We start from the raw sequence: 17,114 nt of genomic DNA on the forward strand, positions 1-17,114 counted from the left end.
GTTGAAACCACTCTAATAGCACTAGGAGTTGCACTTATTGCACACCAAATCATAGGTACCTTTTGGGCATTAACTAAGGCCGCCCCTAGCCTGGTACCCTAGGCTAAATTCAATGACAGTTAGTTTAGACACTTCACCATCACGTCCCCGTGACAAGAATGACATACTAAAACAAAAGCAAGATGAGCACGCTTCTAACATCAAGACACTTGAGTTGGAGCTAGACGAACCTAGGCAAGAGCTCAAGAAGAGAGGGGGTAGAACCTAGGACACAACCGCATTGGATGCCTTGCTACTGAAGGAGAATTCAGATCTCAAAAAGAGACTAGAAGAGGTGAAGAGTGTGTTGGGGTAAAGGCACATTGCCACCCCTTTTATTAAAGTTATGACACCTATGACTGTCTATGACTGTCTTAAGACAGTCATAGGGGGAAAAACCTAATCCTAATAAAACTTAAGAGTTTGTGGTGTGGCTCATCACTTCACACCCGCACATTTTGGAGTCTTCTCTCTCTCACTCTCTCCCTCTTGTACTTCTCCCACTCACCTTCCCCTCTCAACTGGTATCAGAGCCTACCCCTCCCTCTCTATCCCTGTCTACCCACTCCCCCTACCTCTTTGCCCTAGTGGCCAGCAGGGCTGCAGCGAGGCAGCGCAACAGGCAGCGCGGGTCAGCGGGACAGCAGGGCAGCAGCCAGCGTGCATCGCGGGCCAGCGGGACAGCAGGGCGACAGCGCATCGCGTAGGACAGGGCAACGCAGCGAGGCAGCGCGGGCTGCAGCGGGCAGCGCATCGCGCAGGCGCAGGCGCCATTTCGCGCGCCGTACAATAGTACGGACGTACGTCGTCTGTACATCCGTACGAACAGACGTCGGCCGTACAGCCGTACGGACAGCCTTCTACCGTACAGTACGGATCGCCGTACGGACTGTGACAGGGAGTTGCTTCCGGTTTTTTTTTTTCCGACAGGGAGGTGCATTTTCTGGTTTGGATTTGCGTCAGAGGAGTACATTTCGAACTCTCTCCTTGGATCTGTACCCTGCTCAGGTACAGCGAGGAGATTTGGGTTTTACCCGAGGTGCATTGCATTGCATGAAGTACAGCAAGTACTTTCTCAGTTATTTTCTTTCTGCGTGGAGAACTTGTGCACAGATATCGGGATTTATGCATCTGACAGAGGATATATGCTTTTACTGGGTTTGAATCTCAGTTTACGGGTGAGCAGATCATAGGGCTTTTGCACAGCAGTTGATGCTTTGTATGCCTTGAGGTAGTGTGGTGCCAGAGTGCACACATTTGTCTCGATTTCCGCAGTGTGGAGGTGACATTTTCTTGCAGGTCACATTTCTTGTGCAACACTCAGAGAACCTCAGTTGAGCCACGCTTGGCCAGGGCGCATCGAGTTTACTCGGTCCCTAACTGTCCATCGTTGACAGTGCTCAAAAGGTTCCTCATTGAGTGTTTGTACGTTGGGATCTGTGTATGTCATTTCTACACAGGGCAGTATTTGCATTACACTGTTAGTTGATTTTGTCAGAGAGATTTGCACATTGTATGCCTTATCCCTCATTGTTGAGGTTGTTTTCACTTGGTACAAGTGTCAGATCAAGGGGCTTTTGCCCAGATTTTGCTTGAGAGCACTTGGGTTACTGTCAAAGATCTTCAGATGCATTTTATTCCCTTGGCAGAAGGGTAATTGCTTGGGATTTATCCCACTTTCTGTTGCAGGTTTTGTGACAGGCTGAAGTGTCTGGAGCTTTTTTTTTTCAGTGAACAAAACAGTTTATGCCAAGTGGTTTATGCATATTAAATCAGTGCAATACCTCGTCTGAGGTAGGAGAAGTGATCAGGACAGCAATGCAGCAGTGTTTAGTGCCTTGTCAGCTGATGATGCACTGTTAAAGCACTTGTGGAGCAGCTGCAGCATTCTGCAATTACTGTTTTTATGCAGCATTCTGAAATTACTGTTTTTATGCCTATTTGAGCACGGTACAGTGTGTCAGAAGGTACAGTAATTGGAGAGATTTTTTCTGTTTTGCTGCAGATTTTCTGACAGTAAAAACAGCACTATTGTGAGTGCTCCTGGCTCTTGATAGAGCAGGTTTTTTCTGAGAAATCAGAATTTTATTCAGTCTTTTTTTGACTTACAGGACGTCAGGTACTTTCCTTATCTGATATGGCATCAGGGGGAAGTGAATCATCAATTCTGAACATAAAGAAGTTGGAAGAGGCACACAATTATGCATTATGGGCAGAACAATGTTTGAATGTACTTCTGTTAAAGAAGATTTCTAAGCCCATAAGGGTGAAGGGTGTCAAGCCATCTGACATGACAAATGATGACTGGGAAGAGCTTGATTTGTCCGCAAGGGCAGCTATCATGCTTACTATTTCTGATACTCTTGTGTTCAATGTTCAGGCTGAAAATACCTCTTATGGCCTATGGCAGAGGCTAGCAGAGTTATATGCCCAAAAGAGTTCAGCCAGTAAGGTTTATTGGTTGAAAAAGCTGGTTGATCTTCGCATGAAGGAAGGTAGAGCTATGACCTCACACTTGAGTGAGTTCAATGCCATCTTTACACAGCTTATTGCACAGGGATTGAACCTTGATGAGGAGTTCAAGGCTACTTTCTTGTTGTGTACCCTCCCTGAGAGTTGGGACACTTTCAAGACCACCCTGTCAAATTCGAACGTCACTCTTATGTATGCTGATGTAGAGAGCTCTCTCCTTATGGAGGAGATGAGCAGGAAGAATAATGCGAGCAGCAAGTCTTCAAATGCCTTGCAGGTACAGGATAGAGGCAGGACTCAGCAGAAGGGCAGATCTGCTAGTAAGTCCAAATCCCGCAGTCAGTCCCGTGGTAAAAAGGATACTGAATGCTTTTATTGTGGCAAGAAGGGACATGTGAAGTCTAAGTGCTTCAAGTTCATACGGGATCAGAAAGCCAAAAAGGCTGAAACAAAGGATGCAGGCAGTGGAAGCAAAGGCAAAGGCAAAGGCAAGGCCAAGGTAGATGACTTGGATGCAGTGAATGTTGCAGTAGAGGACAGTGACAGTGACAGACATGAGGTATTATGTTCTTCTGCTGTAATTGCACATACCTTGGTTATTGATGGCCATGACATGCACACCTGGCTCTTGGATTCAGGTGCCTCTTTTCATGTTACTCCTCATAGGGAGTGGTTTACTTCCTACACAGGTACTCATGGAGTTGTTCACCTTGGGAACAACTATGCATGTCAGATTGCAGGGATTGGCAGTATACAGATAGTGTTCCCTGATGGACGCACATTTATGCTTGATGGTGTTCGCCATGTGCCGCAAATCAAGAAAAATCTGATTAGCACTGGCTTATTGGATGACAATGGTTACCACACCACATTTGGGGATTCCAAATGGGTGATTACTGATGGCCAGGTTGTAGTGGCTGAGGGTTTTAAGAGTGATACCTTGTACCCTCTTTATGTTTCCAGTGTGGGTAATCATGTTGTTGCCATAACCGAGCTGCCAAAGGCTTCATTGTGGCATAGCCGGTTGGGACACATGTCTGTTAAAGGAATGCAAGAACTGTCACGTTTGGGTTATCTGCCGTCTCTTTCTTTTTCAGATTTGCCTACTTGTGATCATTGCATATTTGGCAAGCATTCTGTGACTCCTCATAAGAGGAGAACTCCCCAGAATAGAGCACTGCTTGATCTAGTGCACACTGATTTGTGTGAGATGCCACAGTTATCACTAGGGGGTGCAAAGTATTTCATTACTTTTATTGATGATGCCACACGCAGAGTGTGGGTCTATTTCTTCAAGCATAAAAGCGATGCCTTAGATGCTTTCAAGAAGTTTGTCGCTCAGGTTGAGAATCGGACAGGTCGCAGGCTGAAATGCCTCAGATCCGATAATGGGGGTGAGTATGTGTCACATGCTTTTGTGCAGTTTTGCGAAGCTAAGGGCATCAAACAGGAACTCACAGCCCCTCATAATGCATCTCAAAATGGTGTAAGTGAGCGAATGAATCGAACTATTCAGGAGAAGGTTCGATGTATGTTGTCTTATGCTGCATTGCCCCATGGCTTTTGGGCAGAAGCCGTGCAAACAGCAGTTCACATTATTAACAGGTCGCCAAACAAGGCTTTGGAGTTGAAAGTGCCAGAGGAAGTGTGGTCTGGCAAGCCACCCTCATATAAGCACTTACGTGTATTTGGCTGTGAGTGCTTTGCTCATGTACGCAAAGAACTGCGCACCAAACTGGAGCCAAAGTCTATCAGATGCATCTTTATGGGTTATGGTGACGAAGGTGAAATGGGGTACAGGTTATGGGATCCCGTTAAACGGAAGATTATACGCAGCAATGATGTCATCTTTAAAGAGGATAGTGTACACAAGGAACCCGTGCAACCTGTGGAATACAGAAGGGTTATTTATGATGATGTTGGACAGCATAGAATGCCCATTTATATGCAGCAGCAGGCTGCTGCAGATAACCCTGTTCAAGAGGGTATACAGGCTGAAAATCAGCCAGATAATCTTGCCAATGATGCACCACTGAATATGCCAGCAAATGGGGCTGTAGAACAGCCAGATATGGTGGTACAGCCACCCGTCATGCATGATGAACAGGCTGGACAACAGCCTAATCCGGAACATTTTGTTAGGAGGAGCACCCGTGTACAACGGCCTCCTGCCAGGTTTGTTCCAGGAGCCAATAATGTGGCTGATTTTATTATGCTGACAGATTGTGGTGAGCCTTCCAGCTTCAAGGAAGCTATGGGAAGAACAGAGAAAAGGAAGTGGGAGAAAGCCATGCAGTCAGAAATGGACTCCTTACTTCAAAATGATACATGGGACTTGGTGCAGCTACCTGCATGCAGAAAGGTTTTGCCATGCAAGTGGGTTTACAAAGTCAAAGTGGATTCAAATGCTTTACCGAGGTATAAAGCCAGATTGGTTGCCAAGGGATTTAAGCAGGAGAAAGGTATTGACTTTGATGAGATCTTTTCCCATGTAGTCAAGATGACTACTTTGAGAGCAGTGTTAGCTCTTGTTGCTCATGAGGACATGCATTTATGTAAGATGGATGTGAAGACTGCTTTTCTTCACGGAGATCTACATGATGAGATCTATATGAGTCAGCCAGAGGGATATGCTGTTAAAGGGAAAGAGCAGCTTGTGTGTAAGCTCAAGAGGAGCTTGTATGGACTCAAGCAGGCACCAAGAGAATGGTACAAGAAGTTTGATGCCGATATGCAGTCCCAAGGGTATCATAGGTGTGAGACCGATCATTGCTTGTACACTAAACGTGCAAAGGATGGCAGTTTGATGCTACTCATTCTATATGTGGATGACATGCTGATTGCCAGTAAATCTCAGCTTGAGATTAGTGCTTTAAAGAAACAACTGCATAAGTCTTTTGACATGAAAGACTTGGGTGATGCAAACCATATTCTTGGCATGCGGATTACTCGTGACAGGTCCAAGGGACTTTTGTTTTTGTCACAAAAGGAGTACATTGACAAAGTACTGCAGAGGTTTAAAATGGAGGGGGGGAAGTCTATTAGTACCCCGTTGCCTCCACATTTAAAACTCAGCAGTAAGGACAGCCCCAGATCAGATGATGATAAGGCTGAGATGGCCAAGGTTCCGTATGCATCTGCAGTTGGTTCTTTGATGTATGCCATGGTTGCCACTCGTCCGGATATTGCTTTTGCGGTGGGAGTCATCAGCAGGTATATGGCAAATCCAGGCAAGCGGCACTAGGAAGCAGTGAAAGGTGTCTTGAGGTATCTCAAGGGTACCAAAGACTTGTGCATATGCTATGGTAGGCAGGATGCATTGGTGCATGGTTTTACAGATTCAGACTATGCAGGGAATGCAGATAACCGGAAATCTACTACCGGTTATATTTTCACATTTGCAGGAGGTGCTATATCATGGGTGTCTCGGTTGCAGAAATGCGTTGCACTGTCAACCACTGAAGCTGAATATGTTGCAGCCACTGAGGCTTGCAAGGAAGCAATATGGCTTACTCGGCTGGTGGGAGACTTGGGCATTACAGGAGATATGCCAGTTTTGCATTGTGATAGTCAGAGTGCTATCATGTTGGCAAACTTTCATCAGAAGACCAAGCACATAGATGTGAAATATCATTTCATCAGGGAGGTACTGGAAGACAAGCGACTTGAGCTTGTGAAGGTGCATACTGATGATAATCCTGCAGATTTACTCACTAAGAGCTTGCCTACAGAGCGGTTTGCACATTGCCGCCACATCATGGGATTAGGATGAGATCACTCTTATTTTATGGTCTTGCATACAGTAACTGTATATTGCTGTAATTTTTATTCTTTTCTCCCCTTTAGGCATATTGGCCTTTAGGTGGGAGGTTGTTGGGGTAAAGGCACATTGCCACCCCTTTTATTAAAGTTATGACACCTATGACTGTCTTAAATGACTGTCTTAAGACAGTCATAGGGGGAAAAACCTAATCCTAATAAAACTTAAGAGTTTGTGGTGTGGCTCATCACTTCACACCCGCACATTTTGGAGTCTTCTCTCTCTCACTCTCTCCCTCTTGTACTTCTCCCACTCACCTTCCCCTCTCAGAGTGCCCAAGGTGAACTTTGAAGTAATAGAGAGCTCCAAGAAAATGGAAGACAACGTGGATGCCAAACTAGAAGCACACACAAAAAGAAAAAGGAGGCTTGTTACCCTTGCTTGCCAAATCTTCTTGGCAAGCAAAGGGTCTTCCTTTGGATGTGAGCCACAAACCATGAAAGGCCACAATGATGACTCGCAAAATCTGCATCTATTTGCTACATTGGCAAGCATACCACCCAATTAGCTGAGGTTTGGCTCAAGACCATGGCTAGGACCAAGATCTTGGTCAATCATGATGGCTAAACGACTCTATGAGCCGAATGCCGAAAGATTGCAATGAGAAGAGGGAGGAGCACCGAGACTTGAGGATCACAACCTATACACCTCATATCAATGTAATAACCCCATGCTTTCTCTCAACAAAGTGGAAGCAACGTATTGAGGTGCTTTCAATTGTTGAGGGTATTGCAAGGGGGCGGAAAAGCTGTGGGAACAAAATGGCTTGCTGAATTAAAACGCTTGGAAAAAGGAAAATATAGAGTGTTGCACAACAGCATGGACAATGTACACACTATCCAAGCTCTCATTTATTCCAATCTTATAGAGTTAGGTTGGACTTCCCCAAACTCTTCACAAACTTGGGACCCAAACTACTAAAGGTATGTATAAAACTTTCGACTCAACAATGTCACATGCACCCCTGCACTTGGGTGCAAGGTGACAACTTCCTTCATTGACAAAGTGCAAATAGTCGTATGCCGTGATCCCATTGTGAGCCCTTGTCCAAGGACAGTCAGGCACGAGCTACGTAGGTCAGTCTCTCAGCCTTAGGTCAAGTCAGAAATCAAGTCCTTGTTCACTAGTACCCACTGGAGAATAGTAGGTTAGTGTTTCCGTCCTAGGGTTTTAGCTAGGTCTAGGTCTCATCCCAGGTTAGGAGCCCAGAAGGACGCCCAAGGGCTGGACCAATTGAGCTCCCATCAAGGGAAAGTATCTCTAGAACACTGAGCCTGCGTGGTCCTTTGATCTTACAACAAGGTACTATCTGCCAGATATCTCTAGAACACTGAGCCCGCGTGCTCCACCTCGACCGTAGTAGAGACTCTGTCCAGAATGGTTCTCTCTACCTTACTGCCTGTACTCAGCCTAGGCAGGCAGCCCTTCAAGCTTAGTCTGCAGCTCTTCCTGCTCTCTTGGTCCTCCAGGAATAGGCACCAAGAATGGGTCTTCTGCTGCTCCTTGCTGCTTGTGTTTTGCTGCTCCAGAGAATGATGAATGAGGGCCTGGAGGCCCTCCTTTTATAGGGGCTGAGCCCCCCCAAAAACCAACCGACTGCAAGGGGTAAGTGGCCGACTTTCTGCCCCCCCCCTCAACCGACTTTTACTGGCCCCTCCTGGGCCGACTTTCTGCCACCTTTTCCTGCCCTATATAAGGGCTACTGCCAGGCTCTTTTGGGCTGCTGCCTGGCCCTGTCTGCGCCTTCTGTCAGGCCTGATGCAGGCCCCAAGCCTGCCCATATACTCTGCCAGACAGCCTGCCACGCAGGCAGCCTGCTCATCTGCTGCCTGCAGTTCCATCTCCTGTTCAAGGCTATTCCAGCCCTTGGATCCCACACCACTGCTCTGTACACACAGCTCCAAAGCTCCGTACTGTTGCAGGTCCCTTCGTGGCAGATCTGTGTAGATCCAGGCTTCCAAAGCCCCTCAAACCTTCCCGGTATCTTCTGAGGTGTGCTACACCACATGGCAGCCCATGTGCAAGCCCCTCCTCTCCTTGTTGCTTTCTTGTGAGGTGCTTCCCAAGTGGCAGCCCCTCTCCATGACACCTCCTCTGGGGATGCTGCCCACATGGCACCCAATCAGATGCCTATGTGGCAACCCTAGCCCTAGGTTCACCTCCCCCCCACTCTCCTCATTTGGGGGCTTACAGAAGGGGAGGTGACCATTCCAACAACTTGGCATTGCAATGTGGCTGCCATGTGGCATTGCTGCCACATCCACATGATGCATCAGCATGATACATGGCCGCTTTGCCTCATGTCCCTTTCACACCTTCAAGATCTGGAGTTATTTTCAAACAAAACGGGGGGTTTCTGGGATCAATATTACTCCAACTTTAAATCTGCTTTCACCATTGGATTTCTGGCATTAATCTCTATAGGATGACACCTTACTAATACTAGCCAAGGAAACTTGTTTCGGGTTCGCCTTTCCCGCATATCCAATAGGCCAAATTAAATCTGCCGTCTTCTCTTGTACCTGCAATCCTCTATCATGCCATAGGCTCATACCCAAGGCTCACTAGACATTCTCCAAAGTAGTCGTAGGACCAGTCTACACTCCATGAATTTGACGGGAAATCATGTAGCGTGTAGTTTTTGCCCTAGTTGGGTACTAGTCTTGCAGGACATTAATGCTCATAACCTCATAGTGGCGGTACAACCTCAAATACTAGAGCGTAAAAACTAATACCTTCTGAAATCCTTTACAACTTTACTTACCTGAAAAGCAAGGATCAACAAATATTGTCAAATCTAGATCTGAAAGTTGAAAGCTCATTTTAGTTCCACTTTATGTGCATCCTTTTAAATCTACAAGATTTCGTTCCAAGCGCTCACTTTCCGACAGAAGTCAGAAGCATGTGAATAGTTAAACCCAATAACCTAAAGTCATGCAAGCAGCAATAATATCTCAAATGCAGCGTTCAAGTTCTCTTAGAATCCCATAATCCTTATTGAATTCCAAAATACTTGTCAACTTTAATCTTTTACTCTTCACACCCTGCTCTATAGATATCTCCACAGCAAAAATGAGGTGGTCTCTGAAAGAAAAGAATCTATTTGGATAGGTTTTGATCACCAACATGGGATATTCTTAACTTCTGCAGAAGTTTCCGGAACACTTTTCTGTCGATTTGCCCATGATGGCTTAGTGTTGATTCCAACGTTTTCACCAAACTTAATCAAAGCTAGTGTCGCCTTCCTTTCCAGGTCTTGTGGAACTGCCCCCTTTGTCGCATCCACATGTCCCCTGTAACCAGTAGACAGGTGTCTCATTTGCCTCCCTGCTAAATCTCTTTCCCTTGAAGATCCTGCAAGGCTGGCCTCTCTTTGATAAGCTCCAGGACCACCCTCTACATGTCTCGTCTCCCCTCCATCAATAAGCATTTTATAGCCACTTCGATGCAGTATCGAAAACCGTAAACAAGCCCTGAGTATATCATCACAAAAGACTACAATGAGTTCCACTATGTAGAGCTGTCAGATCGCCCAGGTATCAAAGAATTCACTTGTGTTAGACAATTTACATGAATTTTTTGAAAAAGAACATGAAGGCACGGCCATCAAGATCTATGTTTCTTCAGTGAAGAGTAAATAAGACAAGTGATGGAGTTGAAAAGATACTTGACAGCTTCAACTGCAGCCAATATATTCCACTTTCTGTCTCGCCCTTGATAATGCTCTGCAGCCACCTCGATTAAGACTTCCAACTCCTTCACAACAGACAAGCAGAAAGACAAGGGAAGATAGCCTTGCTGATCTCCACATGGTGCAGGCACCCCAACTCCTGTTACATAACCCACCTGCTCTGGAACTTGTGGGGTAGTGTCAACAATGTGCTGATTTATCACTGTCATGAGACCTAGAAGTGCAGCAACTGCACACAAAACTATATCAGCAACATGCCAAGATTATTCCCTAACATGACAAACAAAATAAATTGGCGAGAGTCTACTACTCAAGCCTATAGACATGAGGCACACATAAAATGACCATCACAATTACATCATCATAGTCATAAACTGAAACAAGATGCATGCTCTCTGAGATCAGGATATTCCCATCATAAAATGAAACAAGATGCATGCACTCTTCTGTTCATCAGAGTGAAGTCCGAATTTTCAGGCATTAAACTTCCCCATACTCTATAGATATATCATATGACATCCATAGTCACATCATCATCATAGTCCCTGCCATATATTGAAGCACGTTTACAAGATGCAGTAAAAGATCAGGATTATTCCAACTGTAAACTGAGGGCGAGATGATGCACTCTTCTCTTTATGAGATTCCACTCCTGATGCTTTAAAACACAAAACTTCCTCGTGCATCTCGTTGATACAAGATATGACATCCATAGTTATATCATCAAATCCCAATCATAGATTTAAGTGCATGCAGTAAAAGTCCACTCACAAAGCTTCAAGCCATAAAACTTAACCATATGTAGTGTGGAAGGGACAGTAATAGTCATACATGCATGACTGGTGCTTAATTGCATCGTGTATAAAACATCAATATGTTTACACACACTGCACCATGCTAGTTCCTATCACTTGTAAGAAGGGAAGCTAAGTTCCAAAGAGAAAGTCAGATCAATATGACAAAACCAAAGAAAAGGCACCAGCATTGATAATACTAAATGACTGTGAGCCTGAACTCAAGCTCTGAACCTATTTCCTTAATCAGAATTGTTTTCATTGGAGCCTAAAGCCAGCTGTCCAGCAATAGATTTTAATCAAACAAGATTTCAGAAAGGTAAGCACCAAACAGAAAAATGTTTTAAGACCAAAAATAGGGAAAGGTTTTAACTACCATTAAAAATCCTTCCATTCAGCCGTGCACAAAGCTGTCCATATCGGTCAAGTGTTCTAAATTGAAAGCGAAAAGGCATTTAGAACACGAAAAAACGAACTATCAGAACGCCAAAACTAGAGATAACGATATTGCTACATACAGAGGCAAGGAACAGGCAGTTTGGAGCTGTTATGTGTGCAAGAGGGAGTTAATTGCAGGAACATAGAATCCCACAAGATGTTGGATTTTAGATGGTCACCTCCCCATTTGTAAGCCCCCGTATGAGGAGAGCGTCGGGGAGGTGGACGAAGATAGGATAGCAAGGCTGTCACCTGGTCAGCACATGAGCGGCCATGTGGGCAGCAAGCTCACAAAGAAAACAAAGGAAATGGACCTGCCACAGGGGCAGCACATAGGCTGCCATGTGGGCAGCAGATCCAAGAGGTCTACCTGGCTCTAGGAACTGTACAGAATCTGTATGGGACTGTGGAGCATCAGTACGAAACAGATTCGATGGGCAGATCAGTGTGGAACAGAGGCGAAGGTCTAGGCTGCCACGTAGTAGCCTGACATTGATAGTCAGAGTGCTTTGGCTGTGGCACAGAATCCAGTTTTCCATGCCCACACAAAGCATATTGAGGTTCACTATCACTATGTCAGAGAGAAATTATCAGCAGGTAATATTCAGTTGTCTTATGTTCCCACTGAAGACAACTTGGTAGATCTTTTTAAGAAGGCTCTTCCTCGACCTAAGTTTGAAGCTTTCCGGCAAGCTTTAAACTTAGTACCTTTGTGACTTGATCTATTGTACTTTGTACAGTCGTAGGTTGCTATATCCCTACAAGATGAATTAGATATTCAGGTATTTTGAGACGTGTCCAGGATACTTCAGCCCACACCATGGAAGGGGGTTTGTAGCCAATCTATGGGCTATCCATAGGTGTCACTTATTCCTTGGTATCTACCTCGTAGGCCTAGTTATAGTCAGTTAGGTCAATTGGTACAGTTAGTACATGTACCACTTAGGACACTTAGTCCCATTAGAGCGCTTTGCCCTACGGTTTTGTTATATTGGCTCTCTCTTGTACTTTCACTCAATTTTGCAGCAATTCATTACAGCATCTCCTTTTTTGTCTTCTCTCCTTCATTTTGACATTCCATTGCTTGCCCTAGCTTACAGCAATAGCCATGGCCTTGAAGTTTGAACTATGAGGATGCCAAAGGTAACAAGCCAAGTGGGTTGTGCAAACTGGGACTCGGTATGAGTACCCAAAAAAGAGTGGGGTTAAGAAGAAGTGGATTAGTCAAAGTGTTTCATAGCCTAGTAGCCAAGCCAAGCAAGAAAAGCTAGCAGAGGCTCCTTTAAAACCAAGTACGACCATAGGGGTAAAAAGAAAAGTAACTCTAATGGCAGCCTAGGCTTGGTCAAAATCTTCTTCGACCCCACGTGTTTAAAATTGTTGATTTCCATAAACCGTTTTTCATAGAAACCAATGCAAGTGGCATTGTGGTAGGAGCAATTCTCCTCTCAGAGGGAAGGCCAATAGCAAGAAGCTTTCTCCCTCTCAGCGAAATTGACCAACTCATGAATTAGAGTTGTACGATGTTATCCATGCTTTCGCTTTGAAAGCATGAAAGCGAAAGCATGGAGGCATTATTTATATGGTTCAGAGTTCTATGTAGATGTAGATCATGATACTTTGAAGCATTTTTGTGAACAACCCAACTTGAGAGGCTACCAAGCTACTCATGTAGGAGATTAACTTGACGATTCGGTACCAAAGAGGGAAGGAAAATAAAGTTGATGATGCGTTGGCGCCCATTATGCATAATATGAATTTCAAAGTATTAGAGAGTTCTCTAATGACTGAGATTAGAGAAACTCGGAAAGTGAACGAGTTCGTCCAAAGCCTTTGGCCTAAGGCTTATGTCGTTAAACCAGGGCAAAAGGATGACCTAGCAAGGCCAAACCTATGCAAGATATACCAGAAGCGAGATTTCTTTTGGCCAAAAATGAAAAAGAAAATTCATGAATATGTGGCACGATGTTTCTCGTGTCAAGTAAGTAAGGCAAAGCGGGTGAAGTCACCTGGCCTTTTACAGCCCTTGGAAATACCATTTAGAATTTGCCTACAATGATAGAAAACATTCCTCTACGGGAATGAGTCCGTTCAATTTGAACTATGGTTATAGAACAGCAAATCCAACTACGTTTGGGATACCCCAGAAAGTGCCTAGTCTTGCAAACTATGTTGTTCAGATGGGAGAGATGCTAGCACTTGCGAGAGCTAACAACCGCCAAGCTATAGATAGAGCTAAAGGGTATGTAGATGAAAATAGATCTTTTAGAGAATTTAACGAAAGAGCAAAAGTTTTTCTTAGAATTCCTTCGCACACACTGTCTTTGACTGCAAGAGAGTGTGCCAAATTATCACCCCGATATTGTGGGCTGTGGTTAATTCTCAAAAGAATAGGCAAGGTGGCCTATAAATTGGGGTTGTAAAGTACACCCAGTGTTTCATGTTTCCCGTTTAAAGAAATTTTTGCACCAAGTGACTCAATAATCGAGGGGGTTGTTTTGTTTCAGGAGATAGGAAATAATGCAAGGCCTAAACCAACAAGAATCTTGGACCGAGGAACAATGCAAGTAGACAATCGGAAGATGTTAAGCAACTACAATCCCCACTTTAGGGGCAAACATACCACCTATCAGCAATCCCTATTTTAGGGGCATTAAGGCCAGCCAAAGGCACAAAAGGCACCAAACAGGCCAGCCAAAAGGACAGCCAGCAGGGCCAAACAAGTGGCCAGAAAGGCAAAAAATGGCCGACCAGAACTGGCCGACCAGCTGGCCAGCCCACCGACCTAGGAACTGACCGACCAGCTGGCCGACCAGCTGGCCGACCTCCTGGGTCAGGTCTATAAAAGACTCCCTACCCCCTCACTCTCAGTGACAGGACCTGCAGCTGCTCCTCACCTCCTCCATCCTTTGCTGCAGCCCCTCCTGCTCCAGCTCCTACTCCAGTTCTGCCCCAACTCATTCTCTGCCTCCTCTGCTCTAGGTCTGCCCCAACTCCTCTATCTCTCTATTCCTCTCCTTCAGATCTAGCCCTGGACCTCCAGCTGCTGCTCCAGATCTCCTCCTGAGTGGTTGCCGACAAACTTCCACATCTCCTCATCCTCTGCTGTGCATACACCTCCAAATCTACAACCAGATGAGCTCCTTTTCTTCATCATGTTGCTATTCCAGATAGCTTGAAGGTTCCTTCCTCAGAGCATGCTGTTTTTCAGCCATTTCCTAGGGCAGCTCCAGCCCTTCATCATCTTCGTCATCATCGAGCTACACGGAGGACTGTGTTTCGCTCCCTCTGCTGCTATCTTTTCTACAGTTTCTCTACATTGAATCATCTTTCTGATTTGCCTCAGCCACGGTCCTTGAGACACGACAGCTTGAGGTTCTTGTATTCAGTTTTTCATATTACCAAACAGGCACTATGTTTTCTGAGTTCCGTTCTTCAGTTGTGTCTGAGTATCGTCTATTTTTTATCGCTCCACTGCAAACCCTATCGTAAAGACCCCAGATCTCTAGTGATCTAAAGATCCTGCTTCTTCATGGACATAGGTACGGGGAGCATCACTCCTATGAACATATCAATTTCCTCTTCATTCCGTTGCGCACTACAGGAGAGAACTCCATCTTCTACTCCCATCCCTCCCTCCCTTTCTTACCTCCATCTTCTACTCCCATCCCTCCCTCCCTTTTCAGTTTCAGGCTTGACACTCCCCCTTCCTTCGAACAAGGAGGTCATGATCCTTCACCTCTACCAGATCTCCATCGGCATCGCCTTCCAGGATCTACAAGTTCTCGCTAGGCGGGACCCTTTCTGTTCAGATGTGTCTTGATGACTGTTGTTTCGAATCTTCTACATGCATGGAGGCGGGGATAGACTCCTCTCTCCCGAGGTCCAAGATCGGGCACACACTGGCTCACTGTTCAGCTACGACCTCTTCCTTTGGCGGAATCCCACCATCTCTGGATTATCACTGCTGCTACGACATATTTGTTCTTTACCTTTGCTTTTTCCTCCACCTTTCAGCGGTGAGAGGGGGTGGCTTATTCTCTCGAGCTTCACAGTGTTCTTATTTCTGCTGATCATACGTGTAACTCAGGCACTTGAGGAAGTGAACAATTCCCTTGCAAGGGCACTCCTCTTGTGACCTTGTCTGCATTTTTGCATTGCATCTCTTGGGCATTTCGCAGGGATAGCCACCGTCGACATCTCTACACGAAGCTCCAAGCACACAATGTCTCCCCCTCCAAATTGGCAATTGAGAGGGGGTGTTAAGCAACTACAATCCCCACTTTAGGGGCAAACATACCACCTATCAGCAATCCCTATTTTAGGGGGCATTAAGGCCAGCCAAAGGCACAAAAGGCACCAAACAGGCCAGCCAAAAGGACAGCCAGCAGGGCCAAACAAGTGGCCAGAAAGGCAAAAAATGGCCGACCATAACTGGCCGACCAGCTAGCCAGCCCACCGACCTAGGAACTGACCGACCAGCTGACCTACCTCCTGGGTCAGGTCTATAAAAGACTCCCTACCCCCTCACTCTCAGTGACAGGACCTGCAGCTGCTCCTCACCTCCTCCATCCTTTGCTGCAGCCCCTCCTGCTCCAGTTCTGCCCCAACTCATTCTCTGCCTCCTCTGCTCCAGTTCTGCCCCAACTCCTCTGTCTCTCTATTCCTCTCCTTCAGATCTAGCCCTAGACCTCCAACTGCTGCTCCAGATATGCTCCTGAGTGGTTGCCGACAAGCTTCCACATCTCCTCATCCTCTGCTGTGCATATACCTCCAAATCTACAGCCAGATGAGCTCCTTTTCTTCATCATGTTGCTATTCCAGATAGCCTGAAGGTTCCTTCCTCAGAGCATGCTGTTTTTCAGCCATTTCCTAGGGCAGCTCCAGCCCTTCATCATCTTTGTCATCATCGAGCTACACGGAGGACTGCGTTTCGCTCCCTTTGCTGCTATCTTTTCTACAGTTTCTCTACATGGAATCATCTTTCTGATTCGCCTCAGCCACGGTCCTTGAGACACGACAGCTTGAGGTTCTTGTATTCAGTTTTTCATATTACCAAACAGGCACTATGTTTTCTGAGTTCCGTTCTTCAGTTCTGTCTGAGTGTCGTCTATTTTTTATCGCTCCACTGCAAACCCTATCATTTCTCTATAGAAGATACCCACGATGTAGGTTGCATGGCATGGTTTACCTCTATCTAAGGCTACCTAGGAATCCATGTACCAAATGCGGAGAGCATTTTCAGATTTCATCATCGAGGATGGTGATGCCTAAAGAGGGAAGGAATGTCATGCTCTAGTTAAGATAAGATGACCTTGGAAGGGTCAACCAATATTTTCCTTAAGAGGGCCGGTTTTACATTGTATATTGATGTGCTTTACGTAAATGGTCAAAGGAATCAATGTCAAGGTCCTTGGTGAGGGTGATGGCACAGACTAGGTGAATCTAAGGCTGAGGATCTAGGTGCACGTAAATGTGTGAATTGCCAAGGGCTAAAGAAATTAATGTTTATCCCAAGAGGGTGCATGCTAGGGGCCTCCATGTCTTGACATTGGCATCTAGATTCACCTAGGGAGATGAGGGCTCTAGAGAAAACATGAAGGAAAAAAATAGTGTGCAAAATCTGACGAGCTGTTCTCTCTAGAGCTGGGTGGATTTAAAAAATGCCATCGCCTGTGATTGTGACATGATTTGTATCTTGCTTGTCTCAAACACTGCCTTATTTGTAGCTGTCCGAGAGGATAAACCTGAAGGTGTGTTTGTGAGGCACGACAACGAGGCCCACCTAAGCTCATAGGGAGCACGCAAGCCGAGTGTTTTGGAAGTACCACGCAAGTAGGAGAACAACTGTTATTTATGT

General features: G+C 45.6%; 1 protein-coding gene across 1 annotated transcript in view; it reads right to left on the bottom strand.

Moving 5' to 3' along the window:
* SSE1 (shrunken seed protein (SSE1)) overlaps positions 1 to 17,114 on the bottom strand; it is a 61,821-nt gene that overhangs the window by 30,054 nt on the left and 14,653 nt on the right. Inside the window, exons 3-4 of the mRNA XM_087384822.1 lie at positions 9,999 to 10,251; positions 9,458 to 9,804 (exon numbers count right to left, since the gene is read on the bottom strand). Coding sequence (XP_087240948.1) covers positions 9,458 to 9,804; positions 9,999 to 10,251 — 600 coding nt within the window. The remainder of the gene's footprint in view (positions 1 to 9,457; positions 9,805 to 9,998; positions 10,252 to 17,114) is intronic.

Source organism: Dipteris shenzhenensis, chromosome 14 (assembly GCF_047967505.1).
Source record: "Dipteris shenzhenensis isolate YYH24624 ecotype China chromosome 14, Dip_SZ_1.0, whole genome shotgun sequence".
Classification (NCBI taxonomy): domain Eukaryota; kingdom Viridiplantae; phylum Streptophyta; class Polypodiopsida; order Gleicheniales; family Dipteridaceae; genus Dipteris; species Dipteris shenzhenensis.